At 49.8% G+C, this 18927-nt stretch overlaps 1 protein-coding gene across 1 annotated transcript; it reads right to left on the bottom strand.

The window, feature by feature from the left end:
* Window positions 1–6047: 6047 nt before the first annotated feature.
* On the bottom strand, window positions 6048–17606 carry Inka2 (inka box actin regulator 2). Its single transcript, XM_051199218.1, has 2 exons — window positions 17447–17606; window positions 6048–6920 (listed from the first exon to the last, which is right to left on the bottom strand). The coding sequence occupies exons 1-2, from the start codon at window positions 17501–17503 to the stop codon at window positions 6078–6080; spliced, it is 900 nt and encodes a 299-aa protein (XP_051055175.1). The 5' UTR covers window positions 17504–17606; the 3' UTR covers window positions 6048–6077.
* Window positions 17607–18927: the final 1321 nt, after the last annotated feature.

Raw genomic sequence — 18927 nt, 5'->3', positions numbered from 1 at the left:
CGTAAGTATTGCTGAGATCTTCCTCTCCAGCTGGAGGGGCTGTTGTTTGAAGAAAATCTGGAATAAGAGAGTGCTAGGCATTCAGCCTTCCCAGTTTGCAGAGTAGGGCTTGGAGCTGTGGAACCTGCCCATTGTTTGTGAACTGTGTGGAGCTAACAGAAGCTTGGGGATACTCCTTGATCTCTACTCCAGAAGGGTCCTAAAGCCTATGCCAGAAACTTTGGGGTTCTTTGGACCCCTGGAACCATTGATAGAAAACTTAACCATTTTCTGGGATCTGAGTTTCTTTATCAACAGACACTTGGCTTTGAACAATTCACTGAGTTTGGCATAGGGCTCTGTGATGATGAGCTAGGTCCTTACACCTAAGGCAGGTGTGAATTGAACAAGGAGGATGTGGTCTGAGATGCCCAGGGATCTAGGGGCATATGGGGGCTCAGTTATGCTTGTAGGTGCTTGATTCAGGGATAGGGAGGAGGTGGCCCAGTGGTAGAGTGTGGATCTAGCATAAACAAGGCCAGGGAGTTCATCCCCAGTGCAGGTGGGTGTGTACACACACACACACACACACACACACACACACACACACACACCACCTTCCTAAGTTCCTGCTGTCCAGCCCTCTCCCACAGCTTCCACACAAGTGCCTGAGCACCTTCGGGCCTGGTGGGGAGACAATGCTTGGAATGTGGCCAGAAGTGGAACTGGAGGTAGAGAAGGCGCTCACCACCCAACTCTCAGTTTCCTTCCCTGCTACCCTGCCCACCCCACCCCTCCTTTAATAGACACAATAAGGGGAGGAGGATCTAGCAGACTTGGTGTCCCTGTTGGAGCATAGTAATTTAGGAAAACATCCTGGGGTGGGAAGTCTGGGACCAGATGTTGGTAAAAGGGACATCCATGGAGGTGACCCAGGTCAGGAAGGGTGGGGGAAAGAGGCCAGGAAAGCGAGGGAGAAAATTTGGGGACTGGGACAAAGGTGACTTCTTCAGTGGCTGTTGAGAGAGAAGTGGCTGTGCTCATCTGAAAAGCCTGGACAGCCCGGTGACAGCATGGCACCACAGATAGGGAGGTGAGAGAAGGGAGGTGAGGGAGACCCCACAGCCAGCCAGAGTTAAAATAGAATTGGTTCGAGAAGCCAAGCAGTGGACCAGGGACAGGACTGTGCAACAGCTTCAAGAGGGGCTGTCTCCTGACGTTTCCTGCTCTGCATGACCGCTCACCAATCCCCTTTCCTAGGGAATGGACTTTGAAGCTGTGAAATATAAGAGTGGGGGGGTCATCTAAGAAAAGCCTGGCCACTTGGCCACTGGCTGTCCCTAAACAGGATAAACTAATGGTGGGCTCAGCTCAGGGCTCCCTGTGGAGTGGAAATTGCACACAGCAGCCCCATGCTCAGTACTGGAAGCAGAAATACTGCATAGTTGCTACCCTGGAGGTGCTCAGAGGTCTGGAGAGAAGGAAAGCATGCACAGAAGCAGTTCACCATGCTGAGTAAGTACTGGTGTTTAGGCCAAGACACAGGCAAGGCCTATGGGAGAGATCAAGGTGGCTTTTGAGCTGAGAAAAGTGGAAAGTAAAAGACAGTCTGTGCAGGAACTGCACTCAGGACAGCACAGGCAGACCTGAGCTTGAGGCACTAAAGGTAACCTATCTTCTTGGTGGGAATAGTGGGGGAGAAGTTCCAGAAACAAGGCCCAGCAAGCCAGTTGGGGTCTACTTAAGAAAGGTTGGGCCTCTGACACTTGGGACAGACAGGAAGGCTGCATTGAAGTCACAAACACCTCCTATACCCCATTGGCGTCCTACAAACCCTGGACCATACGTAGATGAGGACAACTTCCCCCTTTGAACCAGCACCAACATGCAGCTTCCAAAGGGGTGCCCAAACCATCCTGCCTAGCCAGAAGGCCAGAGGGGAAGGTACTGTGTTGGGGAAAGTTAAAAATAAGCAGAGGTGCAGAACAGATTCCTACTGTCCCTGAGCAGGATAGAGTTCAGTCAAGGATCCTGCTTGAGGAGATGGAGAGGAAAGAAAAACTTCGTAATTGCCAGGGCTTCCTGTGAGAGGTTTGCCCCCCACCCCCACCCCCACCCCCTCTATGGGCACACTGACTTGTGGTCTCTGACTAGCACAGGGGTGCTTTCAGGGAGCATTGGGGTGGTGAGAGAGAGAGGATGACAATGGAGGACTGGAATGTAAGAATGGGGACTTTGTTGCAGGGACAATGATGACTCTTTGGTGAAGGCTTGCATGGGTGTGCATTGGGCCTGCCGGGTTACACTGGGACTGATGGAAGGGAAGGGCATGGGAGGGGCATGGAGTAGATCTTGTCAAGTTCAGGCTTCATGGGGGAAACCATGAATCTTAAGGATGGCCCCCAGGGTGGCTAGTGAAAAGGAATGATGTGGCCTGGAGGGAACTCTGGCCACCAAGGAGAAACAGCTGGCCAACAGAATTTGGCTCCTTCAACACCATCCCTGACCTGCAATTGAGGCCCCAGATTGTCAAAGGGAGAATTGGGTTTATTAAGACATTGGGTATGTCCCTAAGGAAGGTCCTTGGGCAGTGGGGGCCTCCAACACCTTCCTAGTTGGGCCCAGGGTGCCATTCTACCCCAGTTAACAAAAAGTATGAGTGTGAGATTTGGCAAAACAGCCCAGGTAAGCAACATCTAAAACCATATTCACACACCTCTGGTCCTTGCCACATCCTGTGATAAAATGAGAGTCACCGTGTACTTTTTTAGCAGAACCAGGGCTCAGAGAGAGCACTGTTTATTTTCAGCATTGTTCCTTGGGGTCTGTAGTTAGGCTGGGGATGGTGGCTAGTGCCATTTCTGTGGAACCTGCGTGTTGGGAACAGTGGGGCCCTGGTGCATTGTGCTTTGCACCCGACAGCAGCCCTGCATTATACCTGCTTCACACGAGAGCAGAGGAGCCTCCAACAGGGCAGACAACATGCTCAGGCTCAAACAAACACAGGCCTGGGCTGGATTCCTATCTACTTGACTCCAAGATCAGGAATTCATAGAAATGCTTGGTGCTGGCAGAATCACCTAACTGCCCTGGTTGGAGAGGTCACCTGAGGTGAATGGAGACTTCTCCAGAGAAGCTGCAGACAGGCTGTACTCTTGATTTTTACCCTGCAGAGAATGTTGGGGTGACTTGAGAAAGGCAGGGCTCTCTCTGGAGCCTCTGGGGAACAGGTGGGGATGGTAGGCAGAGCTGAGTCAAGTGTCTGTTCCTCAAGATCAGTTTGGGTTAGAGAATACCCTGAGGTAGGCTGCAGAAGAACTTGGAGAGGGAAAAAAAAAAGAAAGGTTCCAGTTCTGCAGGCCTGTAAAGAGGAAACAGAAGAGACCTGGCAGGCTCTGCCAACCATGCCCATCAGCGGAGGAATCTTCTAGTCGATGCTGTCATTGGAGAATATCTACAGACTGACCACAGAAAGGCAGGTGGGTCCTTGAGAAGATGCCTAGGCCAACCAGAGGCCATCAGTAACTGCCAAGGAATTAGGTCAGGTGTGGGACAGGCCTCCATGCCAAGAAGTGTATCAAATGAGCTTCCAGCTCATTTGCATGTCCTAATTAACCAGAAAATGAATCCAAGAGGCAGAATTAAGCTGTCAGTTTCTCTACCTATTTTTTAACTGTCTCCTCCACATAAACATTGCCCTGCACTGTGCATGACTCCGGCCGGAGACATTGCTAGTCACCTATGTACTCTACTTCAGTAGAGCAGTCTCCAATTGCTGTCAGCAGAAGCCAAGAGTGTGAACAGAAAAGGAAAAATTACATGAGGTTGAGTAACCATAGTCTTTCATCAGTAAAGCATGACATAGTCATTGGGACATTTTATCAGCCCCTTTGGGGCCCAGGCAAAATCCCTCCAATAGTCCTCCAACAGATATTCCTCAAATAGACAAAATATACATGCTACTTGTCAATCATGAAGAGATGTGAATATTCTCAGAGGACAAATGTGGTTACTCCTGATCTGGTTGTAGAGCAGATATGGACAGTTTGCCAGGTACATGAACACAAGATTGGGAGTCAGTTACAAACTATTTCAATCCTAGCTTTGTACTGTTGGCCTTGAAAGAGTTAACTTTTCTGAACCCTCTATTCAGGTAAAATGAGCTAAAATGAGCAACCATTTCCTGGGCGTAGCAAAAAGGAAATAAGAGTATAATAAATAAAGGCAAAGGTGCCCAGCACCTGTGGATTATCTTGGAAGCTGAAATTACTTCCTAATTGTTTTGTTTTGGTCCTTTGACTCTTTTCTGGCCAGGTAATGATTAACTCCATTTCTTTGTGTGCTTTGGTAGCTTGGAGGAGAGCAGCTGGTTCCTTTCCCATCTCTGAGTTCTCATCTTCCATTGCAATGCCCAGACAGGAGAGGAGTCTGTCATGTTAGTCAATTTAACCAATGTTAACTACCACTAGTCCACAAAACAGTTGAATTGCATATGGATGGTGAAAAGGTAACGGCTTCCTATGCAATCATAGTCCATGTCCTCTTGAACAATATGAGTGTTCCATCCTTCAGGAATCAGGGTGTAAGTTTTTCACATGTTCATTTTCTACACAGAATCTTGCAGCCACCAATGGCAGCCAGAGTTAAAGAAATGTCAGGATGTGGACAAGAACCTGCTTGGCCAGAGAGAGTGAACCCAACTGACAAACTCCAGGCCAAGGTAGATAGGCCCGATGCCCAGGGATGCAAACTGGGAGCTGCTTTCCTTTGCAAGCAGCCTGATCTGGCCAGCTTACACACCATGACTCTTTGACCCATTGATTTATCGGAAAATAATTCTAGGTCATTCTAGGTCTGAAAGAGATGAGATTATTGCCTGGCAAAAAGTGACAGATCAAAAATAAAAACCTTCTCCCCTACTTAAAAAATGACCATCTATCAGTTGACTGTGTGTGAACATGCAGATGACCCTCCCCACAGCTGCTGTTACCTCCCTAAACCCAGTTTCAGACCAAGCTCCACTTTCCTCCTCTCAGTCCCCTGGGGGGGGGTCCAGGCTGCAAGCAGAAGAGCCTCTCTTGTTATTTTCCTTCTCTAATTTGCTCTTAATGCTCTGGGGGCAGCAGGCGGCATGCCTCTAATTGCAGTTGTCACACCCCATCAAGCTGAGCTGGGTCTGTAGGAGGGGTGAGGGAGGAGCTAAACCGCCCTCCAGGGTGCCTGGGCTTGAACAGGGACCTACTTTGTTCTCTCTTGGCCATAGAGGGAGGGCAAAGATGGCCCCTCCATGGATTGAAGTGGTCCTAGGTTTGCTTATGGGCTCACTACACAACATGCCTGGTGTTTACCCCGCCCTGAAGGTGTATGGTTGACTTTCAGGGTGATGAGGGTAGATGAGTCCTGGATTTGTTCTATTCGCTAGGTAACTGAGATGTGGACTGGGACTTTTTTTTTTTTAATGAGTGTTTTTTCTGGGCTCACTAATCATCTGCTACCCTGCAAAAGCATTAAGGCAGGCTAAAGAGTCTGGATGGTTACTCACTGTTGGACCAGGCAGAGTGTCACTCCAGGGTCCAGCAATAACCCTGAGGTGGCGCTGACCTATTTTGCCCCCTAACAGCCATGCGTGTGTTTTTAGACACCTCGAAGATTGATGCTTCATCTGCAAAGTGGACATGCCGACTTGTATTCATCTCAGCACCTGGGTGAAGGCATATTGCTCCTCTGCACTTTGGAGATACCAGAGCATCTTCCTCCTCTCTCTCTCTCTCTCTCTCTCTCTCTCTCTCTCTCTCTCTCTCACTCACACACACACACACACACACACACACACACACACACACACTCTCCAGGGAGATACAAGAGCATCTTCCTCAACACACACACACACACACAGACACTCTGCAGGGACTGTTACCTCAGCCTGCCCCATGGCAGCCTCTCCCCACTGTTCTAGTGAGGCCTGACTAAGAACTCTGCAGTCCTTTCTTACTGAGGATGGGAACTTGCACCTGGCCTGAAGACCATGCTGTCCGCTCTCCCACAGGGCAAGGCCTAGCACTAGGCTGCCTTTTAGGTTCAGCCAGCTTGTCTCAAATTCAGACCCAGACAGCTGTGTTAATGTCAAAGCCCCCACGGGAGGGTTCTAAGGCCTTGGGGCTGCTTGTGGCAGGGGTTTCAGTGTGCCTGGGCTCTCCCGAGCTGGAGAAGGGAAACCGTCCAGAGCCCTTGGAAAGGCTCCTCTTCTTGACTTTCTGCGAGCGTCCTGCTCGTGACTCAGAGACCATGGGAGTCATCCAGCCTGGTTTCTCTTTGAGCAGCCTGTCTCGGTCAGGCCGCACGCTGCGCAAGAACTTCCTAAAAATGTTTGCTGTTAGGGCAAACTTGCGACCCAGCTCCCTGGACTGGCCTTTTTCTCCTTTGGGTTCACTGGGTCCCCCAGTCTCACCCTTCTCCCCGCCCTTTTCCAGTTCTGGTAGGTCTAGCCAGTTGCCCACAAGGTCTGCAAAAACATTGTCCCCTAACACCAGAGGTTGTCGATTTCTGCCCCTGGACATCAACGTGGAGGTCCAGTCATCTGGTTCCACCCACTCTAGCCCCTGCTGGGTACAGCTTTGGTGCTCCTGCAGCTGTGCCTTGGGAATGACAGCAAGCTCCTTCCCACAGACACTCCTATGACACGGAAACTTGGGGCTGCTGTCAAAAGAAGGCTGGCTGGAGGAAGGCTGGGCCATAGGTGCGGGAGGACCTCCACTGCCCTGCCAGCAAGGGCGTTCCGGCTGTTTCTGTGAGTTCTCGCGGCAGCTGAAGGCCGGCGTGCCTCCAGAAATCTCCAGCTGTTCCAACGCTGTTTGCACCTGTAGGACCTTCAGTTCTTGCAGTGCAGCCATCATGCAGTTCATTTGGTCCTGTAAGCCATCCCCCACCTCTTTCATGGACATCTGCAAGGAGAGTAAACAGGGCCACTGAGCGCTAGGGCTACAGCGAGGGTCACCCCTCAGCCTTGAACCTCAACCTGTAACCTAGAAACATACTCTTCCCGGGTCATCCAAGCCTGCCATTAGACCTTCACCTCCGCAGTCTGCTATAGAACAGACCCGCGTCATGAGAGGAGGAATCTGAACACTGCTACCGCTGGATAAGAGAAATAATATTAACGACAGTGAACTAACCAAGATAGACACTGTCCTAAAAGCTGTTCAGATGCCCTGCCTCTTGCTAAATCCACAGACATTGTCATTAAGTTGAAAATGCATTCAATACACCTAAGCCATCAAACATCACAGCTTGGTCTAACCTGTGTCAAAGCACTCAGAACTTCTATTAGCCTACAGATGGAAAACCTATCCAATACAAATCCTATTACATGATAATGAAATATTGACTTCATTACTTACTGTACTGACCACACCTATCTCAATCAATCAAATAAACAAACCAACAGAAAAACCTAGCATGGCTATGAGTACGCCTTGTTCAAAATTCATTAAGTTGGAGACTGATGTTAGTTGCCTGATGCTTGTGTCTGTGTGTAGACATATGCATATAGACAAATATGTGGATGTGTATATCAACTTATATTATTAATTACTCTGTTTTAATCCTTCCAACTGCTCTTTGAGATTGTGACTATTATTGCTTCCATCTGACAGATGACCAAGGCCCATAAGTGATTAGTTAATAAAAGGCGTGGAGCTGAGTTTAGTCTGAGGGTATACAAAGTGGTAGTGGTGAGGCTGGAGAGATGGTTCAGAGGTTAAGAGCACTGGCTATTTTTCCAGAGGATCCAGGTTCAATTCCCAACACCCACATGGCAACTGACAACCATATGTTCCGGGGTTCTGATGCCATCTTCTGGCTTCCTCGGGCATTACATACGTGTGGCTAATGGTAGCAATAAACGTGAGAATATTTACTATGTCATGGGAATCATGCTGATACACCAGGTATCTCATCTCATTCAATTTCTATAAACTCTGGAAGTTTGCTATTTTCACTTTGGCAAGTGAGCAAGCTGTGGCAGGGGGGAAGCCAGGAACCTGAGGCCATGCAGCTTATAAGGCCAGGACTCAAGCTCAGGTCTGCCTGCAGATGGCTGGGCAACAGGGGCAGACTTGAAGGCTACTCTGTCCTCTATAGAAGAGTAGAGAGGGGAAGGGACAGGAGGAAGAAAGGGTAGGCCTGGGGCTTTTTCTAATTGCTCTTCACATATGACTAGTCAGGAGGGAGAGGCCAAAGATCCTTTGTGTCAGAAGTCCCTGCCCCCCCACCCCCCCACCCCCCCCCCAAGCACCTGTTCCCTCATGCATGGATCTAGCATTCTTCCTGCCTTCTCAGCCTTGCTGGCTCTGTCCTAGCCAAGCCAGAAGCAGGGATTCTGGGGCCAGCTCCCCTAGCCCCATGTTCTAGGTACCATCTGGAAGGGGCTGAGGGACTGACTGACTTGGTGAGGGCTCTCCTTGGAGACTGGGGAGGAAAGGCCACCCCGATAACATTCACAAAGTTCTTAGCCCCTGTGCCCAAGCTGCCTTGGGCCTGCCAGCTCCCTCCCCACATCCTGATCAAGTTACTCACAGTGAACCTCTGTGCGGGAACCATCTGTTTTTAAGCCCCCCCAGAGACCCATGGGATCATCTTACCTCCCAGGCTTGTCTCAATGCCCAGAGCTAAGCCCAAGGGGTGGGGGTGGGGAACTAAAATAGTGGGGGACACAGAGCACTGCAGTGTGGGCTGTCTGTCGGCTAGCCCTCTCTGGCTTCTGGGTCAAATCTCCTGCCAACCTCAGCCTGGTGGGAAGAGATCGTCCAAGCTCCCTTGAGCCAGCAGCAATAAAGGTCAGTGGAGGACTATCAGCCCCCAAGGACCCAGAAGCCTTTGCTGGGCTACTAAGAGTGTCCTTGCTTTGTGCGCTTAAGACAGGTCAAGAAGTGCATAGCCCGTCAGCCCTAGGATTGGCTGGGGCACGTATGTGCCATTTGAGTGGCAGGAGTGGTGATGCAGCAACGGCAGGAAGGAGACACAGAACTCACGGAATAGCTGTCCTGACCCTTCCTTTCAGAGATGCTCAGCTGCTATTGGTGTAGCTCTGAATGGAGCTTGAGACTCCGGGAGGGATGCAAACCCAGATCAGTTCCTTCCTGACTAATTACATTACCCTCCAATTGCCCTATTCGCCTCCTTGCTCCAATCTACTCTCCTGTCACCTGGAACTTCTATTCAGCCGCTCTGTTCCTGTCTAATGTATCCCCGCACTGCCCTCCAGGCCAGCAGACCCACAAGTGCCCGACCACTCTACCAGATGCATGTCTCCATTCCATCACCTCACTCAGTGGCTTTCTGTTGTCGAAAGTCAATTTCTTATGAGTCTCCAAGTTATCAAGACCTCTAGTTAAGATCCATGATGGAAAATTTAATTCCAGGAATTTAAATCCGTGTCCCATACATGTTCCCACTATGCTCCTGAGGGCCTCCTCTCAGATCCATGAGGTACATGTCCCCAAAGTTATACTTCTGTTCTGGGCCCATGTCTTCCATGGTTTAAATGCTCAGTTGCTCATGAAATATTTATCAAGAATCTACTGTTTAAAGCTAGAGACTGCACACCACTTCCTGGTACTTTGTGTGACACTCACAAACCATGGATGGAGACTACTGACTCCCTCCCCACATCATCCCTCAGGACTGTTTGCTACCTGAAATCTCTTGCTAGGCAGGGGGAGAGAGTCAGGGCCATTTCCCAAGATTTTGATTTACCAAGCACAGAGTCTAGCTGGCAGGCTTTCTTCCAGAAGGAGGAACACAGTCAGGCCAAAGGTAGTGGGAGGAATGAAATGACCCATTCAGTCTCCTCCAGTGTGGAAAAATCCATAAGAAACAATGCTGACATTCTGCATAGTGTTCCATCAAGATTTAATGTGTGTAGGAATGTATGAATATAGATGGTCGGTAAGACAGGGGCTCCTTTTTAAGAAAACAAGTGTGAAATTGTATCCATATTGAAAATACTCTACATTGGTTCAGAACTTGGGGTCTAGAAACAAAAGGAATGGGGTTCAAATCCCAGGTCTGCCATGTAGTATCTGTATTTTAATTTTTCTATGAGGCACTGTTGTGTTTATTGACTTGTTCTATTTTCTTAGACAGAGTTTTGCTATGAAGCCCATCCCAGCTTCAAACTCACTATTCTCCTACCTCACCCTCCAAGCTTTGACATTATAGGGATGAGCTATCACACCCAGCTCAATTTCTCTACTGGCACACATTCACTGAGGGTGATCTTGAAAATCTCTTTCTCTGGCTTCCGAGTGCTGGAATTATAGGTATGCCCTCTATGCCCAGTTTTATGTGGTGCTGGGAATCAAACCCAGGGCTTTGTCATAGGCAGGCACTTGAATAACTGAAGGTCATCATCAGCTCTCTATCTCCATGATTTAAAATAGGAGTAACAGTCCAGGCCTCACCAGCCACTGTGCAGATTAGATGAGGTAATGGTTTTACCTATGGGGTGGAAAGGAAGCATCAAGTGCAGGCTGCCTGTTAAGACCTCCAGTGCGTTTTCAAAATAGTTCTCCCTTTGTGAAGCTTCACACGTGTTAATGGCAGGATTCCATGCATCATGTATGGTCTGACCTAGGAGAATGCCTCTTTTGTCCAGCTCCCCAGCTTCCTCCTAACCCTCACACTGATTTCCAGGAGTCCATCCTCTGACAGAGGATAAACTGACACTGAAGGGAAGGCAGTTATGAGAGGGATGAGAATAGAAGGGAGCTATGGGAAGCTGGGAGGGCCGGGGGCAGAGGAAACAGGAGCATCCTCTGGGCCATGACCGTGAAGGGAGCCAAGAGGATAGACAGCCTTTCTCACCACCCCCAAGGGGATGATGTCATCCATGGAGAAAGAGCCAGAGACAGCGCTGTTCTCTTCACTCAGAGCGTGGGACCATCTGGGATCCCTGGGTTTCTCTTGTCTTAGGACCAAAGTGGGAGGAAGGGGGATGGTGTGGTGGGAGCAAAGGGGTGGAGTCAGCTTAGAGAGCCGGAAATAAATAACTCTGAGTGACAGTCTCTATGCTGGTGGGCCTCTTAGTATCTCAGAACCATTCTTCCTGCAAGGACCAAGTCTTGACCTGCTTGATCTTGGAGTCAACTGGAGACATCCTAGGAAGATCTGATTGGTTCTTCTCTGAGTAGAAATGGACCCAACAGCCCTCACCCCAGCCACATACCATCAAACACAAAGTCCTTAAGCATACCCCCAATGGAATCGCTTTGAGAAAAGCTTGAAATGTCTCTTCACCTCCATCTTTGGCCTTATATCATCCCCAGTCCATCACTTACCTCTAGCCTTGCCTAAGATTTTAGCTTATTATCTGCACATCAAATTTTAGTCTCTCTGGCTACAATCTACTCTAGCCTTCCTGGTGTGGTCAAGCGTTCCAGGCTATAGTTTGGGGACCCTGATGGGGTCTAACTGGTAAACTTTGCACTTGTCATTAGGTAGATTCACCTGTGTTTCTTTAGGTTGTGAATGATTTCAATGTCAACCCTCCTGTGTGAGGCATGTACCCTCTTCTTTGCACTGCTGAACTCCACCATTGCTCTGGGTGGGTGGCTGGGCTAGGCAGGAAGGAGAGAAGCACACTTGATGGATTAGGAAGGGAGAGATTCTCTCCGGTCATCTTTTCTGGAGCCACTGTTGCTCAAACATTCTTTTCCATTTTCCTTCATTGTCTTCACTGTATCTTCATATGATTTAAACTCCTATTTATTATTTATTCTAATTGATGTGCTTATAAATGAATTTGCACAAAAAGTATAGCACAAGCCACCAACAGGTGGGAGCTGTAAGTATGCAATCACTGTAACTCCTGTTCAAAGGCATTTTAGTGAGAAAACTGGGATCCCAGGGTGAACCCCTTCCTCTAGGCCAGTGGGCCTCCTTTCACTCAAGGAATACTTAACTTGGTGGAATGCTGTAAGAAGCCAGGCCAGCCAATAGGGGGGTGGATCAGAAGAGGAAAAAGAGAGAAACCATGGTCTGAGGGCCTCCAACTCCAGTCCTGTTCCTCCCCACTAAGGGCTCCTAGGAGGAAAGCAACTGCCTGCCATTGGGCTACAGATCCCACTACCTTGAGTGGAGCAGCAGGGAGTTTGGGGTCAGCTGTTTATGGACAGATCTTCCCACCAGCACTGGCTGGGCCCTTTGTGGTGTGGGAGGAGAGGAGTTAGAAGGAGATGCCAACATCCTCGGCTCCCTTCCCAAGTCCTGCCTTGGGCCCCTGACTGATCCTGCAGCTGTGCCCTCCTTCCATCCATCTCACGCCCTCTCGGAGCTCAGCCGGAATCCTTTGACACAGGCTCGGCTTTGCCCATGGACTTGGCAGTGTGCCCTGCCTCCCTTCCCCACCCCATTACTCACAAAATCTCCATACAGTTCCTTTCAACCCCTGGGGAAGCTAGGAGGCTCTGGGCCGGAAATGGGAAAAGCCCTGCTTTTGCCAAGTGACCCATTCTCCAGCTCAGTGAATAGGGACCTTCTTGACTCTTGGCTAGAACTTTCAACAGGAAGGTAACCCGGAAACTCTGCCAAGAGCTGCAGGCGGGAGGAGGCTAAAGAGGGAAGATGTGAAGGGTGAGAAATGATGAGCCTACTTTCCCAAGTGAACCATCTTCTGGGGTCACATGGTCAGACAAGAGGCAGACTGGGAGAGAGTTCCAATATCGGCCTGCTCTGGGAGGCCGGCCTCTCAGCCTTAGATGATCCTCTTCTCTCTGTCAACTTTAGCCCCTCTCACTTGCAGTCAACTAAGGAACCTAGTTCCGATTACCATGCTCTCTTGCCCAGCGTCTTCTAATTCATGGTCCTTCCTCATTTGCTCCCACCCCTCTCAGGGTACATGTCTGACTATATGTATATAAATCTCCATGTCCCTCTCCAGTGCACAGAGGAAAATACCAGTCTTGGCATGACACTCAAGGCCTCCATTTTGGCTTGTCACCTACTATTTCCCTGCATATAGCCTACGGTCTTCAAACATCCACATGACTTTGGTGTCTGTGTTGTCTGCCTATGTTTTGTTATGTGCCTAGAACGCTGTTTACTGTTGAACTGTTGTACATGTCCCCGTTGCTTCCTCAAGGTCTCACATGTATGCTATCTCTCCACAATGGGACATTGTATCTCATGTTGCTTCTCCTTTCTCAGAGCACTGAACCCATGGCCCTTACAGAACATATATTCCCTGTCTCTGCATATCTTTGTACATCCATGACAGCAGCTCTGCAGTCATCTGTCTAGGTCTGGATCCAACCCTCACTGCTTATCATCTCTATGATCTTGGCCTAGGCACCCAACCTTCTCCAGTCTCTATTTTCATGTTTAGAAATGAGAATAAAGCTGAGTATAGTGGCTCACACCTGAAATTTCAGTCAGTCTAGGTAGTGAGATCCTGTTTCAAAACACAGTGCACACATGCGCGTGCACACGCATGCATGTGTGTGCACAGAGAGAGAGAGAATGAAAGAGAGAGAGAGAGAGAAGGCAATAGTAAAAACACCACTTATTGGGTTGCTTTAACAGTTGGACAGTGTTATGGATTAGTTACTTTTTTTCAGTACTGAAGAGTGGACACAGGGTGTCACATGTTCTATGCAAGTGCTTTATACTAAGTCACATCACCAGCCCTGGCATTTTAAAGTCTATCAATATATGTCAACTTTTTATTAAACTATAACTATACCTTCCCTGAAGACAACATCTGGGTCTGCTTTTCTTTGTATCCACAGTGCTGGTGTCCTGTTGGTGCCTTAAACCAGTATGAACTCAGCAAACCTGTCTGCTGGGTCCAGTGGCGTACACCTTAGTCCTTGAAGGCCTAGAGCAGGAGACTCTCAAATTAAAGGCCAGATTTTACTTATACTGTCATTTAATCTTCACAGTAGCTATATGAAGTGGGTACTTTTAACAACTCATTCTAAAGATAGGAAAAGGAACCAACATGTCAGAGTCAGACAGGGCCAAGGTCTGGCTTCAAGTTTGACCTGCCCCCGAATCATGTGTCCCAGCTGACCCCAGACTAACTGACCCAGAAGCTCTCTTTCTTCCCCTGGGGAGAAAAAGGGGGTGGGATTTACACACAGAATGAGATGTTTCTACAGAAGATTATTTTTGTTCTAAAGAAATTTGCTGGTTTGCTCAAGACTTGAAAGCTCCAATTGTAACTTTCCCACGCCCTTCTTTTTCCTTATTTTGTCTTTAGGCCCTATTCCTTAGTCACATGCTACGGCATCCAGATCTTGTAGCCACCAGTGACTAAAGGAGTGCCTTCTGGGAATACAAGTCCCCTAAAAGGACTTTCCCCAGCCTGCAAAAGAGAAGTACCTCAGTTCCTTCTCCAGGGCTCAACTAGGACTGGCATTTCATAATGTCCTTCTATGGCATCCCCCTCTTCCAGGAAGCCTCCCCAGCCTAGCCGAACCTCAGGAGCTCTGGTCACTCAACTTTTATGCATTCTGTTTGTTCAGAATCAATCTGAACTCACAAGAACTTAGTCTGGGAGCATCCTGTGTCTGCTCCCCCTGTGTGTCTGTGTCTATACATTTGTTGGAACCCCACAGGGAACTGTGTGTAAGGAACAGCTGGTCCCAAGCTCTGTGTTCAGGCAGGCCCTGCTTCAGCAGCTGGAGGGAAAGGGAGGTGCTGGACGATGTAGCCCCCACCCCCCATTAAGAAGTGTGTCAGCTGCTGCTACTTTTTCAGCCTGGTTTCATTCCTGAAACTCGACTCTCCTGCCCGTCCAGGCAGGGAGAAAGGGCCAGTACTCTAGCTATCTACTTAATTGTGCTCGGGTCTCTGAACTCTCAGCCTCCTGAATTTTTATAATGCAAGTTTTTAGCTTCAGGAAACTTGAGGCTTTGGCTATGCTGTATCTCAGGAACAACTTTTCTTGGCCAAATTTCGGTGCCAAGGTAGGAACTGGATAAAAATGGGGAACACAGAACACTCTGCCTTCTGCATCAGGCTTATCCCACTGTATCTACGGGGTGTTCTTGAAGGGAATTTCATGAAATAAGCAAATGTAGATCTTAATCAGAATTACATGAGGCAAGAACCAGAATTACATTCCTGGGCAAGAACCTGGAAATATATGGTGCTTTTGGATGGCACAGGAGATGCTGGCTGGAGTGAACCAACTGCAGGGCAAAAGCCGTCCATTCACAGCATAAACTGCCTCTGTGCAATGCTTACTTCACCACTGCCCTAGGGTATAAAGAAGTTCCCTATCTCTGCCATAGCCATGGAATTCAATCCCCTGGAGAAGGCAGCTCTGGATGGACCCAGGCTAACGGCACTTTGCTTTCCTCTTTCCTCCAATTTCTCAGTACCCAGGCACGGAGATTCCGCCTTGCTACTTAAACACAGAGGCGAGGTATCCAGGAGCGAATGAGGCTCAATAGCTCTGCCTATCACTGCCTAGGACTCTTCTTCAGCAAGCTGGCCCTGGGGAGGGAGCAGAGTACCATGGGGGTGAAGAACTCCCCCATCTGAGTGTCATTCTGGGCCCTGGGCCAGGCAGTTGGCTTGCTCTCCAAGACAGTCAAAGGCTGGAGATGCTCAGACAAAAGGCCAAATGAAAGCTGATGGGGAGAAGGATGCCTTCGGCCTTTCTCTTCCCTTCTCCCAGCACAGGGGCTCAAGGCCTGGGCGGAGGGTTTGCAGATCAAAATTTGGGAGCTCAGCTCAGTACAGATTTCTCCTTCATTCTTTCTTTAGTTCTCTCTTTTTTAAATTCTCTTGACATCCACAGACTGTCTCCCTCCCCTCACCACCTCCCACCTAGAGTGATGTAAAAAATGCAAATCAGTAAGATTTAGAAAATTCATTCCCATGCCAGGAACACCCACAAATGCTCTATAGATGTAGGTGGCGTGGTCCCAGGTTCCAGGCACAAAGAGGATCCTATTAGATTCTTTTCTCAACATGGGCTTTGATCCTCAGCCATTGTCTGCAATGATTTTGGTCTTCCTTTCTGGTACTGGCCACATGAAGTGGGAACCTGTGCATGGGATATTTATGGGCCAGGGCCACTACCCTGAACTAGCATGGCCTGCATACAAAAGCTTATAAAGTATAGGTTCAGAAGAGCATCAATGAACACCTTGGCTCCTACAGAAGAAGTGTTTCTGTGGAGGCAGTAACTTTCACATCGAGTGCCATCACAGATAGGGTTCAGGAGGAAGAACTAAAGGCATGAACGAACAGTCAGACCCATGGACTGGGACAGACGGACAGTGCCAGGGCATCGTGGTCAGGGAGCATCACTAAGAACACCTGCTACGCCACCCCCTTCCCCCACCCGGCTACCAGCAAAGCCTGCCCCTAACACATTGCCAAGCAGGCAGAGTGGCATCTCTACAGACAGGAGTGGAAAGGCTATCCTGGGATCTTAAGGGGCCTGAACGGGGCACTCTCTGGATCCAGGTCTGCTGCTGGATGCCTGGTGACCTGGCTCTGAAAAGAAGAAAGAAGAAGGTAGCAAAATGAGACAGGAGAGCCCACTGCCATGGGAGATAAATGAGAAACATTGAGAGGTGGAGTGGAGGAGGAAGCTAAGAGAGTCTAGATGGAGCGAGGGGCAGAGCTGAGGAAAGAGGCATGTATATGCCTACCTGTCTGCACGAACCCCGACGGTAAAGGAACACTAGAGGGGAGGGTGGGGGCGTGCATGACAGCCTTAGCAGTCATTTCTCCCTCTTCGGTGATTCACTCCCACTCCCCAGGGTAGCATACTCACCCTCAGCACCTCGGGGCCCACACACTCCCAACACACTCCCCAAGCCCAGACCTGACATCTGGCTGGGCCTCCACAACTCCCGCTCGCGATCTGCCAGGCGGCACCCCTCCTCCCCCGTCATTACAGCTGCTACCCCCCTCCCTGCTGGCAGACAAGCCCAGGCAGACAGCCGGCCAAGCCTGCCCCCGCAGCCGCGCCAGCTCTGCCAAGCCCAGCAGAGCTGGGGGCCCCGGGCGGTGCCAGCTCCCCACGAGAGAGCAGTAGTTCAGCCTGACCTCTTGCCCAGGACAGGGATCTGTCCGCACGCTGCAAGTCCAGCACCTGAACACCAGCCCGCTGCTTGCCTGTCACTCCTGCGACTCCGGGCACTCGAACCTTACTCCATGTGTGTGCCTGCCCTCTCTGGGTGTGCTCCTCTTTTCTTCTTCGGTTGTTCTGTCACATTTCAGCCTGGCTGGCTGTTCTGACTCCCTGTTACTTGTTCATATCTCATCAGAATCTTTGCCAAAGTTTCTTGCCTCTAAGCGACGGCCCTATAGCCTCTACCTACCAGCTGGCATCTTCTTTGCTCTCGTCTCCGCGCCTCTCTGGTGCACGGAGCTCGGGACCCAGGCCAGGTACCTAGGTCTGGGTGGAGCAGCCCTCCCTGTCCCCCGGCTCCTGCTCTGCTCTTACCAGCTCCTGTTTGAGGCGACGCAGATAGCAGTCCATGTCCCTGCTCTCCTTCCTCATTCGCCCATTTGATGGGCTCGGGCTCTCGAGAAAGTAGAGTTCTCAGTGCGCTCCTCGCTCCTGGCCGCAAGAGCCCAGCTTCGGATTCAGCGTGGGGACTTAGTGCAGCGTCCCTCGCCGCTGCCACCCGCGGCCCGGGGTGGGGGGCGGAGGAAAAGTGCAGCAGCCAATGAGAACTCAGAAGGGGTGTCTTCGGCCAATGAGAAGAGTGGCCCGAAGGACGCGGGCTGGGCGACCTAGCTAGGTCTGTCGCGGGCCTTTCAGGGGCCAGCAGCAACTACTAGGGGACCTGTGGAGGTTGAACTCTGGGCTCTGTGGAGCAGGGGAACCTCAGACTGCCAACGCTCCACAGTGAAGGCATGATCTATTACAAAAGAAGAACGCAGTTTTAGGGGCGAGGATTCGCCATCAGGCTCAGGCAAAAGGGTCACAGTTTAATCTTAACTGAACTGTTCAGAGAAGAAACAGCTCCTGGCAGCTTCTCCTCTGAAGTCCCTCAGAAGCCCTTTCTAAAGAGGATCCTGGAAGCGCAGCCCTGTTCCACTTCACCTCCTTCTGGCTCACTCTTCGATAGAGGAAGGAAGGAGCTTTGGCTAGGTGTCAGCTCATGTGGGGTCTGCTGTGTCCCCCGCAAGTTGGTAAACCTGGAGGTACTGAGTAAGAAAGACAAAGTCTCAGCCTCCCAGAACTTTTATTGTAGGGGAGAGAAGGAATATGAAACAAATAAATATAAGCATAGCCATTTCAGAGAGCGAGATTTAATGAAAAGATTAAAAAATGGACGATGGGTCCTGCTTTCAATAGAGGAGGTAGAGATTGGAAAAGCAGGCCTTCCCCTCCCCAGAACTACCTAGCTCTGGCCTTCTTGAACTTGGAGAGGTGAGAACTTGAAAACGCTCTGATTTTAGTCGACAGGCATCTTCCCAAGATGCACCAACTCCTACTGGATCTTCTGTGGGCTAAACCAACTCAGCACTCCCTAAGCAGGCCTCCGGGCTGCTTGCCCAACTTGAGTTGCCCTTGGTGAGCAAAAGCCAGGGGTGGTGTGGCAGAGCCCAAGAGTAATTAGGACAATTAGCTATGCGTTGTTTCAAGATAATTAATAGGGGAAAGTTTGCTCCTGGCAAGATTTTGGTGGTCTGCATTGGACGGAACCAAAAAGACGCAAGAGAAGGCACCAAGGGAGAATGCAGGCACTCCATAAGGTTGAGGGGGTAGTTGCAGAACCAGGTGACTGTGACTGCACTACCCGCCTCCCTTCCCACTCCTCTTCAGAGTGATGTGTCATTCAGAAAATTAGGCGAAACAGTGCTGGAAATCTGTTCAACAGTTTCCAGTGCCAAGGGGATCTAAAATGGAATTCCCATTGCTGTCTTGATGGGCCACGAGTCTGCCCCGTGGGTCAGAAAGGAGCGTGCTGATGT

This window comes from Phodopus roborovskii, unplaced genomic scaffold (assembly GCF_943737965.1).
Source record: "Phodopus roborovskii unplaced genomic scaffold, PHOROB, whole genome shotgun sequence".
Lineage (NCBI taxonomy): Eukaryota > Metazoa > Chordata > Mammalia > Rodentia > Cricetidae > Phodopus > Phodopus roborovskii.
Note: the sequence above shows the minus strand (reverse complement) of the source record. Positions and strands in the feature narration are given on the sequence as shown.

What these genes read in the sequence shown, in the direction of transcription:
- Inka2 (XM_051199218.1), bottom strand. Translation starts at nt 17,503, where the DNA reads ATGAGGAAGGAGAGCAGGGACATGGACTGCTATCTGCGTCGCCTCAAA. An exon ending in GTCGCCTCAAACAGGAGCTG is followed by an intron (nt 6,921 to 17,446) that starts GTAAGAGCAGAG and finishes CTCTCCTTGCAG; the next exon opens with ATGTCCATGAAAGAGGTGGG.